The sequence below is a fragment of the Cucurbita pepo genome, chromosome LG02 (genome assembly GCF_002806865.2).
Source record: "Cucurbita pepo subsp. pepo cultivar mu-cu-16 chromosome LG02, ASM280686v2, whole genome shotgun sequence".
Lineage (NCBI taxonomy): Eukaryota > Viridiplantae > Streptophyta > Magnoliopsida > Cucurbitales > Cucurbitaceae > Cucurbita > Cucurbita pepo.
The window spans coordinates 8,076,988-8,098,431 of record NC_036639.1 but is presented as its reverse complement, the minus strand read 5'-3'; the positions used below and the strand labels follow the sequence as shown (position 1 = coordinate 8,098,431).

Below are 21,444 nucleotides of genomic sequence, written 5' to 3'. Positions count from 1 at the left end.
AAAACATCCTATTCCAGCCTAGGTCTAAGAAAATAAATACAACTACCCTATATATGTGTCATGGTCTCGAGTTGCGATGTCGTCGTCAGCCATACAGGAATGTCTTGTCTTAACCTGAAAAATGTAAAGTTGCGATGTCGTCGTCAACCGTACAGGAATGCCTCGTCGTCAGTGGTACATGAATACACGTTTAAATTAAAAACATCATATTCCAGCCTCGGTCTAAGAAAATAAATACAACTACCCTATACATGTGTCATGGTCTCAAGTTGCGATGTCGTCGTCAGCCATACAAGAATGCCTTGTCTTAACCTGAAAAATATAAAGTTGTAATGTCGTCGTCAGCCGTACAGGAATGCCTTGCCTTAACCTAAAAAAATGTAAAGATGTGATGTTGTCGTTAGTCGTACAGGAATGCCTTGACTTACCTAAAAAATGTAAAGTTGTGATGTCGTCGTCAACCGTACAGGAATGTCGTGCCTTAACCTGAAAAATGTAAAGATATGATGTTGTCGTCAGCCATACAGGAATGCCTTGACTTAACCTAAAAAATGTAAAATTGTGATGTCGTCGTCAGCTGTACAGGAATGCACGTTTAAATTAAAAACATCCTATTCTAGCCTAGGTCTAAGAAAATAAATACGACTACCCTATGCATGTGTTATGGTCTCGAGTTGCGATGATGTCGTCAGTCGTATAGGAATGCCTTGCCTTAACCTAAAAAATATAAAGTTGCAATATCGTCGTCATCAGGAATGCCTTGACTTAACCTAAAAAAATGTAAAATTGTAATGTCGTCGTCAGCTGTACAGGAATGCACGTTTAAATTAAAAACATCCTATTCTAGCCTAGGTCTAAGAAAATAAATACGACTACCCTATGCATGTGTTATGGTCTCGAGTTGCGATGATGTCGTCAGTCGTATAGGAATGCCTTGCCTTAACCTAAAAAATATAAAGTTGCAATATCGTCGTCATCAGGAATGCCTTGACTTAACCTAAAAAAATGTAAAATTGTAATGTCGTCGTCAGCTGTACAGGAATGCACGTTTCAATTAAAAACATCCTATTCTAGCCTAGGTCTAAGAAAATAAATACGACTACCCTATGCATGTGTTATGGTCTCGAGTTGCGATGATGTCGTTAGTCGTAAAGGAATGCCTTGCCTTATCCTAAAAAATATAAAGTTGCAATGTCGTCGTCATCTGTACAAGAATGCACGTTTAAACTAAAAACATCCTATTCTAGCCTAGGTCTAAGAAAATAAATACGACTACCCTATGCATGTGTCATGGTCTTGAGTTGCGATGTCGTCGTCAGCCGTACAAGGGTCTTCAGTTGTAATGTCGTCGTCAGCCGTACAAGAATGCCTTGTGAGAAAAATGTAAAGTTGCGATGTCGTTGTCAATCGTACAGAATGCACGTTTAAATTAAAAACGTCCTATTCTAGCCTAGGTCTAAGAAAATAAATACAAAAACTTCGGCAACAATCTGTGCATGTGTCATGGTTAGCAATACAAGAATGTGAAATAAAGCTAAAACTTCGTCAACAATAAGATTCGAACCTATGCAAGCATAACCCAACAAATTTCAAGTCTGTCTCCTTAACCACTCAAACATATTGACACACTGTAACCTAAAAAATATAAAGTTCTAATGTCGTCGTCATCTGTACAAGAATGCACGTTTAAATTAAAAACATCCTATTCTAGCCTAGGTCTAAGAAAATAAATACGACTACTCTATGCACGTGTCATGGTCTCGAGTTGCGATGTTGTCGTCAGTCGTATAGGAATGTCTTGCCTTAACCTAAAAAATGTAAAGCTATGCACGTGTCATGGTCTCGAGTTGCGATGTCGTCGTCAGTCGTACAGGCAGGAATGTCTTACTTTAACCTAAAAAATGTAAAGATGTGATGCCGTTGTCAGCCCACAGGAATGCACGTTTAAATTAAAAACGTCCTATTCTAGCCTGACTACCCTATGCATGTGTCATGGTTAGCCGTACAGGAATGTGATATAATGCTAAAATTTCGTCAACACTAGGATTCGAACGTACGAAGGAATAGCCCAACAGATTTCGAGTCTGTCTCCTTAACCACTCGAACATATTGACACACCTTAACTTAAAAAATAGAAAGTTGTAATGTCGTCGTCATCTGTACAAGAATGCACGTTTAAATTAAAAACATCCTATTCTAGCCTAGGTCTAAGAAAATAAATACGACTACTCTATGCACGTGTCATGGTCTCGAGTTGCGATGTTGTCGTCAGTCGTATAGGAATGTCTTGCCTTAACCTAAAAAATGTAAAGCTATGCACGTGTCATGGTCTCGAGTTGCGATGTCGTCGTCAGTCGTACAGGCAGGAATGTCTTACTTTAACCTAAAAAATGTAAAGATGTGATGCCGTTGTCAGCCCACAGGAATGCACGTTTAAATTAAAAACGTCCTATTCTAGCCTGACTACCCTATGCATGTGTCATGGTTAGCCGTACAGGAATGTGATATAATGCTAAAATTTCGTCAACACTAGGATTCGAACGTACGAAGGAATAGCCCAACAGATTTCGAGTCTGTCTCCTTAACCACTCGAACATATTGACACACCTTAACTTAAAAAATAGAAAGTTGTAATGTCGTCGTCATCTGTACAAGAATGCACGTTTAAATTAAAAACATCCTATTCTAGCCTAGGTCTAAGAAAATAAATACGAGTACCATATGCATGTATCACGGTCTCAAGTTGCGATGTCATCGTCAGTCGTACAGGAATATGGAAAAAAGCTAAAAAAATTCATCAACAGTAGGATACGAACCTACGCAGGCATAGCCCAATAAATTTTGAGTCTATCTCCTTAACCACTCGGACATATTGACACACATAAACCTAAAAAATTTAAAGTTGTAGTGTCGTCGTCATCTGTACAAGAATGCACGTTTAAATTAAAAACAACCTATTCTAGCCTAGGTCTAAGAAAATAAATACGACTACCCCATGCATGTATCATGGTCTCGAGTTGCGATGTCGTCGTCAGCCGTACAAGAATGCCTTGTCTTAACCTGAAAAATGTAAAGTTGCGATGTCAACGTCAGTCGTACAGGAATGTCTTGCCTTAACCTAAAAAATGTAAAGATGCGATGTCGTTGTCAGCCGTACAGGAATGCACGTTTAAATTAAAAACGTCCTATTCTAGCCTAGGTCTAAGAAAATAAAGACGACTACCCTGTGCATGTGTCATGGTCTCGAGTGTGCATGTGTCGTACATGAATGTGAAATAAAGCTAAAAATTCGTCAACAGTAGGATTTGAACCTCTGCAGGCTAGCCCAGTAGATTTCGAGTCTGTCTCCTTAACCACTCGGACATATTGACACGCCTTAACATAAAAAATATAAAGTTGTAATGTCGTCGTCATCTGTGCAAGAATGCACGTTTAAATTAAAAACATCATATTCTAGCCTAGGTAAAAGCTAAAAATTCATCAACAGTAGGATTCAAACCTACGCAGGCATAGACCAATAAATTTTGAGTCTATCTCCTTAACCACTAACATATTGACACACCTAAACCTAAAAAATTTAAAGTTGTAGTGTTGTCGTCATCTGTACAAGAATGTACGTTTAAATTAAAAACATCCTATTCTAGCTAGGTCTAAGAAAATAAAGACGACTAGTGCATGTGTCATGGTTAGCCGTACAGGAATGTTGTAGTGTTGTCGTCATCTGTACAAGAATGTACGTTTAAATTAAAAACATCCTATTCTAGCTAGGTCTAAGAAAATAAAGACGACTAGTGCATGTGTCATGGTTAGCCGTACAGGAATGTGAAATAAAGCTAAAAATTCGTCAATAGTAGAATTCGAACCTACGCAAGCATAGCCCAACAGATTTCAAGTCTGTCTCCTTAACCACTCAGACATATTGACACACCTTAACATAAAAAATATAAAGTTGTAATGTCGTCGTCAGCCGTACAGGAATGTGAATAAAAGCTAAAAATTCATCAACAGTAGGATTCGAACCTACACAGGCATAGACCAATAAATTTCGAGTCTATCTCCTTAACCACTCGGACATATTAACACACCTAAACCTAAAAAATTTAAAGTTGTAGTGTCGTCTTCATCTGTACAAGAATGCACGTTTAAATTAAAAACATCCTATTCTAGCCTAGGTTTAAGAAAATAAATACGACTACCCCATGCATGTGTCATAGTCTCAAGTTGCGATGTCGTCGTCAGCCGTACAAGAATGCCTTGTCTTAACCTGAAAAATGTAAAGTTGAGGAATGTCTGCCTTAACCGAAAAAATGTAAAGATGCGATGTCGTTGTCAGACGTACAGGAATGCACGTTTAAATTAAAAACGTCCTATTCTAGCCTAGGTCTAAGAAAATAAATACGACTACCCTGTGCATGTGTCATGGTCTCGAGTGTGCATGTGTCATGGTTAGCCGTACAGGAATGTGAAATAAAGCTAAAATTTCGTCAATAGTAGGATTTAAACCTACGCAGGCATAGCCCAACAAATTTCGAGTCTGTCTCCTTAACCACTCGGACATATTGACACGCTTAACATAAAAAATATAAAGTTGTAATGTCGTCGTCATCTGTGCAAGAATGCACGTTTAAATTAAAAACATCCTATTCTAGCCTAGGTCTAAGAAAATAAATACGAGTACCCTATGCATGTATCACGGTCTCAAGTTGCGTTGTCGTCGTCAGCCGTACAAGAATGCCTTGCCTTAACCTGAAAAATGTAAAGTTGCGATGTCGTCGTCAGTCGTACAGGAATGTCTTGCTTTAACCTAAAAAATTTAAATGTAATGTCTTGCCTTAACCTAAAAAATTTAAATGTGAAAAATGTAAAGTTGCGATGTCGTCGTCAGTCGTACAGGAATGTCTTGCTTTAACCTAAAAAATTTAAATGTAATGTCTTGCCTTAACCTAAAAAATTTAAATGTGAAAAATGTAAAGTTGCGATGTCGTCGTCAGTCGTACAGGAATGTCTTGCTTTAACCTAAAAAATTTAAATGTAATGTCTTGCCTTAACCTAAAAAATTTAAATGTGAAAAATGTAAAGTTGCGATGTCGTCGTCGGTCGTACCGGAATGTCTTGCTTTAACCTAAAAAATTTAAATGTAATGTCTTGCCTTAACCTAAAAAATTTAAATGTAATGATGCGATGTCGTTGTCACCCGTACAGGAATGCACGTTTAAATTAAAAACGTCCTATTCTAGCCTAGGTCTAAGAAAATAAATACGACTACCATGTGCATGTGTCATGGTTAGCTGTACAGGAATGTGAAATAAAGCTAAAAATTCATCAACAATAGCATTTGAACCTATGCAGGCATAGCCTAACAGATTTCGAGTCTATCTCCTTAACCACTCAGACATACTAACACGTCTTAACCTAAAAAATATAAAGTTGTAATGTCGTCGTCATCTGTACAAGAATGCACGTTTAAATTAAAACATCCTATTCTAGCCTAGGTCTAAGAAAATAAATACGACCACCCTATGTATGTGTCATGGTCTCGAGTTGCGATGTCGTCGTCAGCCGTACAAGAATGCCTTGTCTTAACCTGAAAAATGTAAAGTTGCGATGTCGTCATTAGTCGTACAGAAATGTCTTGTCTTAACCTAAAAAATGTAAATGTAAAGATGCGATGCCGTTGTCAGCCGTACAGGAATGCACGTTTAAATGAAAAACGTCCTATTCTAGCGTAGGTCGAAGAAAACGTCCTATTCTTACTGAGACAACCTCTCCTGTTCCAACCCTGAGTGTTATCTCACCGTCCGCAAGCATTCTCCAGGAGCTAGTTTCTTGGTAAAAAGAACAAATATGATTAGTCGCCCCTGAATCTAGTATCGAAGTTGAGTTGTCATACTCTACTAAACATATTTCTACAACGAGTAAATCATATTTACCTTGTTGTGTCTTTTCGGCTTTCTTCTCTGCAAGGTATTTTGGGCAGTTTCTCTTCCAGTGCCCGTTTTCGTTGCAATGGAAACATTTTCCTTTATCTACTTTTTGAACCTTGTTCTTGCGGTTAGTAGGAATCTTATTTTTCCCTTTTCCCTTCTTCTTCATCAAAACACTTTTAGAAGTTGAAGGTCCAGACTTATTTTTGGAGGACGATCCTCGTAGTAATTTCTTGGAGATAGCAACATTTGCTTCTCCTGTTTGTCCCTTGTTTGTTAAGAGGGATTGATAAGTCTGTAGCTCATTGAGAAGAGCAGTCAAGTTATATTCTATTTTGTTCATAACCACATTGGTGCGGAACTGGAAGAAGCTCTTCGGAAGAGACATCATGATAAAACTGACTTGACTCTTCTCATCAATGACAGCTTCATTTTCTTCTGCCACATTGAAATGGACCATCATGTCCAGGACATGTTCTCTAACTGAGGTCCCTTCTTTCATACGGCAGTTGTAAATGTATTTTATGGCTTCATGTCTAAGGGAGAAGGACGGTTGTCCAAACATCCCTTTTAGAGATTCCATAATCTCTTTAGCAGTACCCATAACATCGTGTTTCTTAGCCAAAACATCAGATATGCTGGCTAGAATGTACACTCGGGCTTTGTCATTTGCCTTTATCCATCTGTCATATGCATCCCGAGCTGTTCGGTTTGCATTTGAGTTTGGGTTTGGAGGACACTCCTCAGTTAAAACAAACTTTAAATCATCAATGACCAGTATTGTGTTTAGGTTTGATTTCCAAGTTGTGTAGTTGTCGCCGTTTAATTTCTCAGAAGCGAGTAATTGTACTATTGAGTTTGTCATGCTGTGATATAAAGAAAATTCTATTAGTGATTTTGACTTAATCCTGTTTAATCCAATCAGTTTTAGCAAATGTAATAATGTACCCAAATCATTATTAATTTGCAACGATACTTTAGTGAGTTAGAGCAACTGCTACCGAGGGGCAGTCAATCACTCATTCACTAAACCAAGACATTCTTGACATAAACACTAATCCCAGAATAACTCTTGTTCCTATAGTGTTTTAGTTATCGCTATTTTGGTCAAGAATATACTAACTCTTAGTAATTCTTCGCAAGTGTGACCCACCAATTTCAGACCTCAGAAATCGGCCCCAACAACGCTATCGAATGAAAAGGCCAAAGTTGGGAATGGACCTAAGAAATCCTATCCATTTCTGGAGTTTGCGTTGTTCCGACTCCCATGTTACGACCCTCCGAATGGGTAGTTGCTCTAGGGCAACATGCAGGCGGAACATGGGAATCTCACGGTGCAACCTAGTGGTGGAGACCATAGGACGTGTTGACTTCCTTCTCCCACTTACTATAAATACTTTCTCAATTCCCCTTGTTATTGACTCATGCAAATACCTTCCGAATGGAGGACGCTCCCAGGGCGACACGAGGCCGAGCATGAATCTCACTGTGTGAATTTTACAGAGAGCGTGAAGAGAAAACGATGTATCTTATACACCTTTTTCCTCCCACTAAGTATTTTATATGGTTGGGTATACTCATTACTTAAGTATATTCCGGCTAATTAAATATAACTTAAGTCTAGGTGATTTTTCTAAATCTTAAATCACTTAAGCATGCTCATAAAACTCGGCTAACTAAGCTCAAGTACTGGTCCGATCTCCAGGTAGTAGGTGTTCCGTAAACCGTCAACTTAAGTACCTTCAGCCTTAGACAAGATCGTGCCAGGTGAGCTTTCTCGTAACCGCAATTTTATAAGACATCGACCCCTTTTAACTGTTAAAATTGATCGTGCTCGGTTCTTAACCCTTAGTGAGCATGCTGTTATCTTTATTATAGATTTTAACGTCTACCTCATTTTATGACGTTGAAAATAACCTATAACATGCTTTATATAACAATTTATATAATCATCCATTCCATGCAATAATATAACAATTTATATCTATCACTCATGGAACCCTAAGACATGCATACTATACATTATAACACTTATAACATACTTGGAATGCATGAAACATGCTTAGCCTATGGTGGGATTTTAAATCTATATGACATACTTTATGCATATACATTTACTATTTAATTAAAACATACATTCATAATGCATAATTAATTAAACACACTAAAGTGGGTTGGTTTTGGCATTTTAAAGCAAGCAATTAACTAAATTATTACATTAATAACTAAAAATAACTTGAGCCGCTCCCGACGATCACGAACTGGACCAACCAACCCTTAAAAACGTTCAATCGGTCCCCAACGACAGAAAAAACACCCGAACCGCCTCTTCCATCCTCTTCGGTTCAGCTTGCTTATCTCTTCCATTTTCGATCAATTACAACCTAAAGTGGACTCTAATGACTTTATAAAAATTACAGACCTTTCTTCATTTATTAAAGCCCATACACCTTAGGCTTATTACAATAATTGTATCAAATGGAAGCATAAAAAAAAAGCCAAAACCAAAACCATCCACTTTAGCAACCACAAATTTCATGCATGAAATGGTACCCACCATGATCAAATTAATGTAAATAAAGTGCCTAAAACTTGCTCTGATACCAATTGATGGTGTTAATATAACACATGCGGAAGCAATTTGGATCTTAGGCACTTTTAGAACATCAATTATTGTAAATGACTAGCATGTTCATAAGTATTAAAACTTAATGAGTTTAAATACTAACCTTTTGTAGTTCAAACTCCTTTTGCCTCACGAACCGATTTCGAACCACCACTAGTGTCTTCTCCACTATTCTCCGGCCTTAGAACGGGATTGTGGAATCCGGTGAGTGACTAAACTTGGGAGGGATTTTGTATACGTGAAAGAGAGTGCTTGTGAGAGGTTTTTCATCAAGATGAAGAATCCCTTCCAAGTATCATGATCACTCTATTTAAAGAGTCAAGTTTGCATGTTCATGCAAACTTGAGATCACCAAATCTTGACACTTAAAATTCCACTCAAATGTTTGAGATTATGTGGCAAGCATGCATGTTTGAGTTAACCAAATTTTGACACTCAAAATTCCACTCAAACTTGTGGGGTTTATTTGGCAAACATGCAAGTTTGGTTAAACCAAATTTTGACACCTCAAAATTCCACTAACATGATTTTTCCATTAGATGAAAGTCAACATTTTGACTTTCTTCATTTTAATTAGATGAAAGTCAACATTTTGACTTTCTTCATTTTAATTCAACAATTAATTTGAATAATGAATTTCAAATTAAAGTAACATTAAATAATTAATTAAACTATTTAATTAATATTTAATATTAATTCAAATGCCAATCCCAGTCAATTCCGACACATAATTGATTAAGATATTTAAATCTTATTTAAATATCTCAGATTCTCTCTTTTCGTTTATTTCGTAAATAAAATAAAATTGCGGTTAAATATATCGTATATATGTAACGCATATTCCCTAATTTGAATTCGAACACTTCGAACTCACTCGTCACACTGTTCTATGGTTTAGTCCGATATGAGCTAGCAGAGGGACCTAATGGACCTATAGATCATGGGCTCCAACGATTCAAGATTAACCGATTAAACTCATTAACCTGGTTAACCAACATTCGTTAACTACTAGGACACTCCACTATAGCCTAGTAGTTGCACTCCCCTCACTATAGATATATTTCTGTCCATCTGATATAACCATGATTAGTAAGTCGATCCTTCACAGGTTGTTCGTAACTAGAGCTGGGTCAATTTACCGTTTTACCCCTGAAGTTACTTCTTGTTCCTTATGTCTCACTGATCCTCTAATAAACAATTGGTTTGTGGTCCAACCAGTAAACCGAATCCCTCTCAGGCCAATGAGAGGGTGGGGCCCCTTGTTCAAGACCTGGAGTCAGTGCTTAAGGGAACTACCTTTCTTCTATCCCTAAAAGTGGGTAGGAGTGAATTCCGTCTTGCACCCCACGTCCCCAGCCATTCACCCAGTCTTACCCCTGAAATGGGAGGCCTGTTGAGTCGGCGAACTAGAGCCACTCTCACCCATGCAAATCTAAGGATAATTCCGAATAAACAGGAGTTCATGGTTAGCTCAGGATTAAAACCGAGTTACCTAGGTTATCGAATGAAAAGAAAATCAGTCTCAACAGTAAACGACTTTATAAAGTGAGAGTGGTTTTCTTCATGGTCCGATCTTATGCAATACTCATTGCATAGGACGCCCCCACTCACATGTCTCCACATGCACAATTTAGTGATCGCATTGTTTATATCATATACAAAAGTGGGCCGCATCCATAGTGTCCCCAGAATAAGGTACTCAGCCTTATCCTTATACTATAGATCATTTTGACTATATACTTGAACTTGATCCACTCTTATGTCTCTACATATAGTTCAAGTAGTCATACTATAGCCAGAGTGTTCTTAGTTTATTGGATTTAGATTAATGATCGTAAAGTTCACTTTATTCAATAACAATCTTTACTGAATAAACAACAATAATAACTTTATTGAAAATAGAATATGTTTTTGTTTACAAACTATGAGTTTTAGGACATAAAACCCAACAAATGTAAAAATGCGATGTCGTTGTCAGCCGTACAGGAATGCACGTTTAAATTAAAAACGTCATATTCTAGCCTAGGTCTAAGAAAATAAATACGACTACCCTGTGCATGTGTCATGGTCTTGAGTGTGCATGTGTCATGGTTAGCCATACAGGAATGTGAAATAAAGCTAAAAATTCGTTAACAGTAGGATTCAAACATATGCAGGCATAGCCCAACAGATTTCGAGTCTGTCTCATTAACCACTCGAACATATTGACACGCCTAAACCTGGAAAATATAAAGTTGTAATGTCGTCGTCATCTGTACAAGAATGCACGTTTATAGCCTAGGTCTAAGAAAATAAATACGACTACCCTATGTATGTGTCATGGTCTCGAGTTGCGATGTTGTCGTCAGCCGTACAAGAATGCCTTGTCTTAACCTGAAAAATTTAAAGTTGCGATGTCGTCGTCAGTCGTACAGGAATGTCTTGCCTTAAGCTAAAAAATTTAAATGTAATGATGCGATGTCGTTGTCAGTCGTATAGGAATGCACGTTTAAATTAAAAACGTCATATTCTAGCCTAGGTCTAAGAAAATAAATACGTATAGGAATGCACGTTTAAATTAAAAACGTGCTATTCTAGCCTAGGTCTAAGAAAATAAATACGACTATCATGTGCATGTGTCATGGTCAGCTGTACAGGAATGTGAAATAAAGCTAAAAATTCATCAACAGTAGGATTTGAACCTACACACAAGCATAGCCCAACAAATTTCATGCCTGTCTCCTTAACCACTCGAACATATTGACACACCTTAACCTAAAAAATATAAAGTTGTAATGTTGTCGTCATCTGTACAAGAATGCACGTTTAAATTAAAAACATCCTATTCTAGCCTAGGTCTAAGAAAATAAATACGACTACCCTATGCATGTGTCATGGTCTCGAGTTGCGATGTCGTCGTCAGCCGTACAAGAATGCCTTGTCTTAACCTGAAAAATGTAAAGTTGCGATGTCGTCGTCAATTGTACAGAAATGTCTTGTCTTAACCTAAAAATTGTAAATGTAAAGATGCGATGCCGTTGTCAGCCGTACATGAATGCACGTTTAAATTAAAAACGTCCTATTCTAGCCTAGGTCGAAGAAAATAAATATGACTACCTCGTACAGGAATGCACGTTTAAATTAAAAACGTCCTATTCTAGCCTAGGTCTAAGAAAATAAATACGACTACCATGTGCATGTGTCATGGTTAGCTGTACAGGAATGTGAAATAAAGCTAAAAATACGTCAACAGTAGGAATGTGATAGGTCTAAGAAAATAAATACGACTACCCCGTACTAAACTAAAAACGTCCTATTCTAGCCTAGGTCTAAGAAAATAAATACGACTACCTTGTGCATGTGTCATGGTTAGCCGTACAGGAATGTTTAATAAAGCTAAAAATTGAACCTACGCACGCAGGCATAGCCCAACAGATTTCGAGNTTTTTTTTTTTTTTTTTTTTTTTTTTTTTTTTTTTTTTTTTTTTTTTTTTTTTTTTTTTTTTTTTTTGTGAATCCTTACATCATATACCCCTAAAAGGAACTTTTGTCCTCGAAAGTGTAAAACTTGTATCCTAAATCGGGGTACTTTTCTCTTATCTTATCTCGTATTCCAATGTGATCACTTTCATATACTTGTTTCGTCTCAATATTTTGACGAAGACAATCTCTTTCTTGTGAAGGCTTTCAACTCGTAGATTAAGATTTTCCTAGATTTCCCTTTGTAACTTAAGTTATTATTAATTTGACAGGGTTCACAGTCTATTTACATGAATGAGGTTTGTCACATAGTACTAGTCTATGTGCCACCGAACCTTCCATTAATTTGTCTTCAAAATTTCATTTAAGCTAGGGTCCTTATATTCTGTTTCCTATGATCGATGTCTAGACACATGGAGTCATCTTTCTACTTGACCATTAATGTTGGCGCAACTCAAGGAGGGAATTTATGACGGATAAAACCCTTACCCAATAAGGCTTGTAATTACACCTCATATTCCTTTAATCCTATTGATGTCATGCTACAAGGGCTTTGAGTACGAATACTAGTGAGAATACTACTTTCTTTAATAGGGTGTCGTCCCTTTCCTCAACGTTCTATATCATGCCCTCCAGGCTAACATGTAACCATTCTGAAGTCTACTACTTCTATACCATTCATCCCATATACATATAATTATAAACATATAATTTGGTAATATAAAATATCAATAGGCATAAAGTTTCATGTTAAGTTGCATTTAACCATAGGAAGAAATCTTAGCATAAAAAATCAATAACATTTTTTTAACAATCAATAACATTTTTTTTTTATCTTATGTAGGACATACCCGACGGTGACGGGGCATGAAAATGGGACCATGGAACATGCCAAGCCTACATCGTAGGGTAGTCTACAAGATCTGTAACCTAAAGCTCTAATACCAACTATAACGACCCTGAATTTTCTCCATTTAATCTAAGGTCATTCCTATACTTCTAACCTTACATTTAATGCGGAATTGCTTTCATGGACACTTTATAGTTTCGACATTAATTCATACCTCGTGAATAAACAAATACAAGGGAAAGAAAGGAAAAACAATGCTGAATTAAAAACCATATGTTAACCTATAGTTTATTAATGCAATTACAATTCAACCTATACTAACCTATACTAATAACGCAAATGAAATTCAACCTATACTTTTTCACCAAGAAGAAGACTTTCCATGTACCATGATCACTCTATTTAAAAAGTCATGTTTGCATGTTCATGCAAATTTTGACACTTAAAATTCACTCAAATGTTTGAGATTATGTGGCAAGCATGCATGTTTGAGTTAACAAAATTTTGACACTCAAAATTTCACTCAAACTTGTGAGGTTTATTTGGCATGCATGCAAGTTTGGTTAAACCAAATTTTGACACCTCAAAATTCCACTAACATAGAATTTTCCATTAAACGAAGTCAACATTTTGCCTTTCTTCATTTTAATTCAACAATTAATTTGAATAATGAATTTCAAATTAAAGTAACATTAAATGATTAATTAAACTATTTAATTAATATTTAATGTTAATTCAAATGTCAATCCCAATCAATTCCGACACATAATTGATTAAGATATTTAAATCTTATTTAAATATCTCAGATTCTCTCTTTTCGTTTAATTCGTAAATAAAATAAAATTGCGGTTAAATATATCGTATATATGTAACGCATATTCCCTAATTTGAATTCGAACACTTCGAACTCACTCGTCACACTGTTCTATGGTTTAGTCCGATATGAGCTAGCAGAGGGACCTAATGGACCTATAGATCATGGGCTCCAACGATCCAAGATTAACCGATTAAACTCATTAACCTGGTTAACCAACATTCGTTAACTACTAGGACACTCCACTATAGCCTAGTAGTTGCACTCCCCTCACTATAGATATATTTCTGTCCATCTGATATAACCATGATTAGTAAGTCGATCCTTCACAGGTTGTTCGTAACTAGAGCTGGGTCAATTTACCGTTTTACCCCTGAAGTTACTTCTTGTTCCTTATGTCTCACTGATCCTCTAATAAACAATTGGTTTGTGGTCCAACCAGTAAACCGAATCCCTCTCAGGCTAATGAGAGGGTGGGGCCCCTTATTCAAGACCTGGAGTCGGTGCTTAAGGGAACTACCTCTCTTCTATCCCTAAAAGTGGGTAGGAGTGAATTCCGTCTTGCACCCCACGTCCCCAGCCATTCACCCAGTCTTACCCCTGAAATGGGAGGCCTATTGAGTCGGCGAACTAGAGCCACTCTCACCCATGCAAATCTAAGGATAATTCCAAATAAATAGGAGTTCATGGTTAGCTCAGGATTAAAACCGAGTTACCTAGGTTATCGAATGAAAAGAAAATCAGTCTCAACAATAAATGACATTATAAAGTGAGAGTGGTTTTCTTCATGGTCCGATCTTATGCAATACTCATTGCATAGGATGCCCCCACTCACATGTCTCCCCATGTACAATTTAGTGATCACATTGTTTATATCATAGACAAAAGTGGGCCGCATCCATAGTGTCTCCAGAATAAGGTACTCAGCCTTATCCTTATACTATAGATCATTTTGACTATATATACTTGAACTTGATCCACTCTTATGTCTCAACATATAGTTCAAGTAATCATACTGTAGCCAGAGTGTTCTTAGTTTATTGAATTTAGATTAATGATCGTAAAGTTCACTTTATTCAATAACAATCTTTACTGAATAAACAACAATAATAACTTTATTGAAAATAGAATATATTTTTGTTTACAAACTATGAGTTTTAGGACATAAAACCCAACAGTGACTTGTAATTTCAGCCGAGTGGTTTAATGCTGAAATTCAGTTACTCGGCGGGAATGTTTTGATGAGTTGGAGACAACACTGGAGCGAACTTTGGGTTGGAAGGTATTCTTGGGCTAGTATGTAGCCATTAGGTACTCGGGTTTGAGTCCGACCCGGTTGATTCTGCTTCTCCACCCGACTTCTTCGAGATTTCTCAAGGATTCTCTATCTTCTTTAAAACTCACCGATTTTGTTTTCGTTGATGTTTCTCGTTTATCCCGGTTTATTGTATGTTGTGGTTGATTCGTCTCACGCTCCCACAGTGTTGTACGTCTCAGATGTACCTACACCATACATTCGTTTAGTTTCTGTTTTTGTGGTTTTTATGGAAGTCCAAGCGCACCGACGGCAGAACGGATACAACAAGGTTAAGGTAGTTGGGAGTAGCTTATCGTGTACGTACGCAGTGTCACTAGCCGAGAAACACGTTTGGCATCTCGCCTGTCATTCTGCTTTCGGTTGGGTTTTTCCCTTATCCTCGTCGGCGTCAATTCTTGATGGAAAAAATGAAATATAGTTCGTCTTCTTCGTGATAATATCTTTGTATTTCGCTTTTTGTTTGTGTAGGTGACTTTTGGAAGGGAAACGACTGAGGGGAGCGTTTGGTCGGAGGGTGATTTTTCGTGGTTTAGTTGGGGGCGTGGAAACTCCGGCGCCTCGCCGGAATTTTTGCGTCTTTTTTAATGACTATATATATATATATATATATACACACACATATATTTAATTCCTAGACGTTACATTATATACTCTTAAAAAGAACTTTCATCCTCGAAAATCTCATTCTCTTGTATCAATACGAGGTATTTTTCTCTTTTCCCTTTTCTCTTTTCTCTTTTCTCTTTTCTCATCCTCCCACTCCCACGTGGCTTCCTTAGTGTGATGGTTCCGCCATAGTACTTTGACGAAAGCAATATCCTTGTTGCGTAGGTCTTTCACTTCACGAGCTATGATTCTTATAGGCTTCTCCTCGTAGCTCAAATCTTCATTTAGCTGAAGGGGCTCGTAGTCTATTACATGGATATAGGGTCCATCAAGTATTTCCTCACCATTGATACGTGGAGTACATTATGTACACCTGAGATGGAGGGTGGTAGGGCTAGTATATATGTCACTGGTCCGATTCGCTAGAGTATTGTGAAGGGCCCAATTAATCGAGAACTTAGTTTGCCTTTACGCTCGAACCTCAAGACACCCTTCATTGGTGCCACTCTCAGGAATACCATATGCCCTATCTCGAATTCCAGGCTCCTATGCCTCACATCTGCATAGCTTTTTTGCCTACTTTGAGCAGTACACATCCTTGCTCTAAATTTTTGTACCGCCTCATTGGTGACATGAACCAACTCGGGTCCTACCAATTTTCTATCGCCTATTTTGTCCCAGCATAACGGGGATCTACACCATTTTCCGTATAAGGCCTCGAATAGTGCCATTCTGATGGTTGCCTGGAAGCAGTTGTTGTACGAAATTCTATCAGGTGTAATTTAGAATCTCATTTCCCCTTCAAGTCTAGTACACAAGCGCGTAGCATGTTCTCTAGGATCTGATTCAAACATTCCTTTTGATCATATGTTTGAGGGTGGTAGATAGTTCTAAAATTGAGGTGAGTACCCAACGCTTTCTAAAGTCCGCGCCAAAATGCAGATATAAAGCGTGGGTCTCGATCTGACACTATCGACACTGGGACTCCATGCAGCCTTACTATCTCTTTAGCATATAGTTGGACCCAGTTGTCCACTATATACGTTGCCTTTCTTGGTAGAAAGTGTGCCGACTTTGTCAATCTGTCGACGTTTATCCAGATTACGGTATAGCCCTTCAGCTTTCTAGGTAGTTGTACTATGAAGTCCATGACTATATTTTCCCACCACTAAAGTGTACTCAAGGGTTGTAACATCTCCGCCTTTTACCTGATGACATACTAGGCACTTGCTTACAAACTCTGTTACGTCTTTCTTCATACTCCGCCACCAGTAACGTTGTTTCAAATCTTGATAAATCTTAGTACTGTCTGGATGCATAGAAAATGACGAGTTGTAGGTTTCCGTCAATATCTCCTTCCTTAACTCATACATTGTTGGAATACATGGACATCCTTGACACAAAAGTCCATCATTTGAAGATTTTGAGAACCCATCCATTGCACTCTCTACTAGCTGACTCAGAATCTAGTGTAGGGTCCTCGTTGGGACTCAATAATCCTCTGTCTGAGTGTGAGTTGTACTGTGAGCCGAGTCATCTGTGCTATGACTCCCTCGATCACTACAACAATGTTAGCTCACTCAAAATCTCATTTTTCTCATACCTCTCTAGTAATGAGGGCGATGAGTGTGTCGTCTTTTGACATAGGTCATCCGTGATCAAATTTGCTTTTCCAGGGTGATACTGGATGTCTATGTTGTAATTCCTCACCAATTCCAACCATCTTCGTTGCCTCATGTTCAGCTCTTTCTATGTGAAGAAATATTTAAAAATTTTGTGGTCGATGTAAATTTGGGTCTTGTGGTCGATGTAAATTTGGGTCTTGACTCTACCGCGGCCAACTCTAGATCGTGGGTGGTTTAGTTCTTCTCATATTCCTTTAATTTTTGGGATGCGTAGGCAACAACCTTGCGTATTGAATCAAGACACATCCCAATCCTTTCTTGGAAGCATAGCTATAAATTACGTACTCTTCGGAACTCTCTAGTACGGTGAGCATAAGGGTTGTTACCAACCTTTGTTTTAGATCTTGGAAGCTTGCCTCAAATGCTTCATTCCATATAAGGAATTTTTTATAGTACCGTGCTAATCTTAGAAAACTTCGCAAGAATAACTCCAAGTAGCAAGTAATAAGTAAATTATGATTCTACAGGGAACCTATCTTTTTGGTTAATTTTATTGCTGGACATTAAGTGAGTTCTTAAGTAACATTCAAATGGGTGTTGGTGATTTTAACAACTTAAAAAAAAACTAAAACAGAGTGTCATTGCTGTCGAAAAACAGAAAATGATGAGAAAATCAACTATAATGAGGAAGGTTGGGCTAAAAACAGAAAATGATGAGAAAATCAACTATAATGAGGAAGGTTGGGCTAAGAAAGATTAAATAGATAAGTTGTTAAGTTTTGAGGTAGATTTTAGTTTCTTTTAATAGATTCTCAAGCCCACTTCCGAGGGTCATGAATGGTGTATGTTTATGAATACGTGATGCTTGCTAAATTGTATGTTGTGATTATATGCGGTTTGATGCAATTTATGTTAGCGAGCTATAGACTTAAGAAAAATGATATATTGGTTTTAGAACCATGTTGTCCAGAGGACACAGAAGATGACGAAGAGGAAGGGGACGACCCCCTATTAGATGACGATGAGGTTAGGGGACGACCACCTTGTCAAGGTTCAGTGACTAGGACAGATACAGCTGCGCCACCTCAAAATATGTCACCTAAAGCTACACCACATTTCGTAGCATCGGCAGCTAGAATAGATCCCACTACAAACCTGATGTGGGAATCATTATTAGACAATGATGAATACGATGATAGCCACTTAATAAGCCAATAGCTCAGAATCTACCAGAGGAGCGAGGTATTTACAGGACTTCAATAAGTATGACTCGCGCACTTTCAGTGGAACAGTCAGAGACCCAACAGAAGCTCAGATGTGGATTTCGTCCATGGAGGCAATATTTAAGTTAATAGAATATCTGGACGATCAGAAAGTGTTTTACGTGTCATTCATGCTGAAGAAGGACGCAAAATTGTGGTGGATGGATAATAAGGATATTCTCAGTCCTGATGGAAGTTTTGTGCCATGGACGCGATTTAAGGAGGCATTCTTAAAACAGTATTATCCGAAGGTAGCCTGACTCAAGAAACAACAGGAATTAACTCATCTAACATAGGGTGGACGTCCTGTAGACAGTTAAGACCAAGAATTCATGAGACTGAAGAGGTTCGCACCTTCACTAGTGAACACAGATAAAAAGAATTGTTGAGAAGTTCATCATGGGTTTGGACTCGGAGATCTGCCGCATGGTGGAAGCCATAGAACCTACCACCTACGAAGATGAACTACGGATGACCAAGGTCCTAGAGAAGCCCATAGATGAGGTGTGTCAAGAGCCACCTGTTACTCCTGCTTGTGAGGGCTTGTCCTTTCATTTGCATGGGTGAAAATGACTCTTTTAGCCAATTCAATTTGCCTACCATTTTGGGGACTTGACCAAATAGGGAGTTGGAAACATAATATCATGAAATGGAATTCACTTGTTTCCATAAAAAAAAAGTAGATGAGTTCGTTCTATCAAGTACTGATTTTGGGACTGGAACAATGGGACCTCACCCTCTCATTGGCCCGAGAGAACTTGATTTATGATTGGATCATAAACAAAGTGCTCATTAGAGAATTAATGGTACTTAAGATTAAAGATGTAATTATCGAAATAAAACATATTTTTGATCCAGATGTAATTGTGAAGAACTCATATAAAGGAGAAAATAAATTTAATTTGAAATATTCAAATTAATATTTAATATATTAAATAAATAGAGAAACATATATTTTATTTGAAGATTGAAATTAATTTAATATATTAGATATATTGAAAAGAAAGAAATATATTTATTACTGTATTTGATACCATTAAATATTAATGATATGAAAATAAATATCTCATGCTAAATTTTTTTCTCGTCTCTACTCTTTTAAAGGTAAAAAATCTATCAAGAAACACTAATTTTCATTATTTGATCGTGAGATTAAGACCCTATTTTTCATCTTTTCCTACACATTGGTGTACCTAAAACTTTTAATGGTGAGAGGAAATTTTTTTAAACTAAAACCTCCAAATTTATTCGGTTGCCTTCAAACTATATAATGTTTCATATTATATCAAATATATTGTGGCTAAGTCCATTCGATATTATTATAGCTGGTCACAACATTATATTTTTATCTTCATTTTAATCCGAGAAAGCTAAATGATTAAACATGTGTTTTTCCAAACATTCCCGTTCCTAATATTCATAATAATCGTTAAAATACCATCATAATTGGACAATTATTGAAAAAGAACCAGAGTTCATAACCAGCAATAGAGACAAAGGAAGTAAAAAGCCAAAATACTATAATCACATCGAAAACAAACTTGGGAACTGTCGAAAACTAAAATTGTCTCAAACTCCAAATAATAATAATAATAATAATAATAATGATTTGATCTTAGCTTTCAGCTTTCTTCCTCCATGCTTCCCTCTTCCAAATTTCGATAGGGTTGCCGTCTCCGCCGTCGCCGCCGTGTCCACAGCCGCAGCAACCACCGAGCCACAGCTGATCATGGCNTTTTTTTTTTTTTTTTTTTTTTTTTTTTTTTTTTTTTCATCTAAAATTAATTCATAGATTATTAGAAACTAATTTTTTTATTCATATGGTAGGGGGCAAACTCGTCATTTCACGTTCCCAAATTCGGAAATTGGGACACCGACGACGTACCTTACACCATCTGTTTCGAAAACGCCCGAGAACTCCGAGCCGCCGGCATCAACTTCGATCCCAACGATCCCGACACCTACCCGCCGGAGGTCTTCAAGCCAGCCGCGCACGACGGCGGAGAACACCAGCGGCGGCCACGCCAACAGCCAAATCGCGAGCGGGGAGCGATAATAAACTCCGGATCGGAGAAATTGAGCAGCGAGAGAAGCGGCTCCGATTACGCACTTCTGAAGAAGAGTAAGGAAAATGGAGTGGAAGGAATCAGTAGATTAGCTCCGGCGGTGGCCGGACATGGCGGAAACCCGGCGTCGGTGCCGAAATTTGGAAGCTGGGATGCGAGAGATCCGAAATCGGGAGATGGGTATACGGCGATTTTCAATAAAATGAAGATTGAGAAGCAAATTGCAGCTTCAAATCCTCAGGCAGTTCCGCCATTGATGAACAAAAGCAAGCAACCCATAGCTCACACGAACACTACTAGTGGATTCACTTCATTTGCTTCCAAGGTACCCACCTAAAATTAAAATTAAATACATCAAATTTACAACAAATTAAACTTTATGATTATTATTTTTTTTTAAATATAAACGATTTTGCAATAAATTTTGATGAGATTTTTTTATTCATGTTGTCAATAATTATTTATGTTTTATTATTTTTATGATTTAAAAATAGTAAAATATTTATTTATTGATGCAGATATGTTGTTGTTTACGTACAAAGTGAAGCACTATCATCACTACTCGATGATAGAACCATGGAAGTGTTTTGCTGATTTTCCATAGTTTTCACTTTCAAAAAATTTCATCTCTTCTTGTATTTGGATATAGATGTCTCTCGGAATTTAAATAATATATATTATTGGTGTATGATTCTTCTTTTTAATATAATAATTCGTATATTAAGGTCGAACCTCCCGCTCCATAAATTATTTCATGTAGGTGTTGTATTGTGACCGATAATTATATATAGTTGGATGTAGAAGAAAGGAATTGTGTATTGTTGTTTTGCCTTTGTATGGAAATGGTCCTTAGGATAAAGTATATTTTTAGGTCTATATTCGACCCATTAAAAC

General features: G+C 37.3%; 1 protein-coding gene and 4 non-coding genes across 5 annotated transcripts; 1 reads left to right on the top strand and 4 right to left on the bottom strand.

Moving 5' to 3' along the window:
- Nucleotides 1–2,795: 2,795 nt before the first annotated feature.
- TRNAL-CAA lies at nt 2,796–2,877 on the bottom strand. Its single transcript has one exon. It is a non-coding gene; the product is annotated as a tRNA-Leu (tRNA).
- A 965-nt stretch (nt 2,878–3,842) lies between these two features.
- On the bottom strand, nt 3,843–3,924 carry TRNAS-UGA. The gene has a single exon. It is a non-coding gene; the product is annotated as a tRNA-Ser (tRNA).
- A 75-nt stretch (nt 3,925–3,999) lies between these two features.
- TRNAS-CGA lies at nt 4,000–4,081 on the bottom strand. The gene has a single exon. It is a non-coding gene; the product is annotated as a tRNA-Ser (tRNA).
- A 401-nt stretch (nt 4,082–4,482) lies between these two features.
- TRNAS-CGA lies at nt 4,483–4,564 on the bottom strand. Its single transcript has one exon. It is a non-coding gene; the product is annotated as a tRNA-Ser (tRNA).
- A 15,553-nt stretch (nt 4,565–20,117) lies between these two features.
- On the top strand, nt 20,118–21,139 carry LOC111789318 (RPM1-interacting protein 4-like). Its single transcript, XM_023670044.1, has 3 exons — nt 20,118–20,218; nt 20,311–20,875; nt 21,069–21,139. Exons 1-3 carry the CDS (start codon nt 20,214–20,216, stop codon nt 21,093–21,095), a joined length of 597 nt encoding a protein of 198 aa, XP_023525812.1. The 5' UTR covers nt 20,118–20,213; the 3' UTR covers nt 21,096–21,139.
- The last annotated feature ends 305 nt before the right edge of the window (nt 21,140–21,444 follow it).

Excerpts from the sequence above, each read along its gene's own strand:
- LOC111789318 (XM_023670044.1), top strand. Across the intron at positions 20,876-21,068 it reads TCACTTCATTTGCTTCCAAG|ATATGTTGTTGTTTACGTAC; the intron begins GTACCCACCTAA and ends TTATTGATGCAG.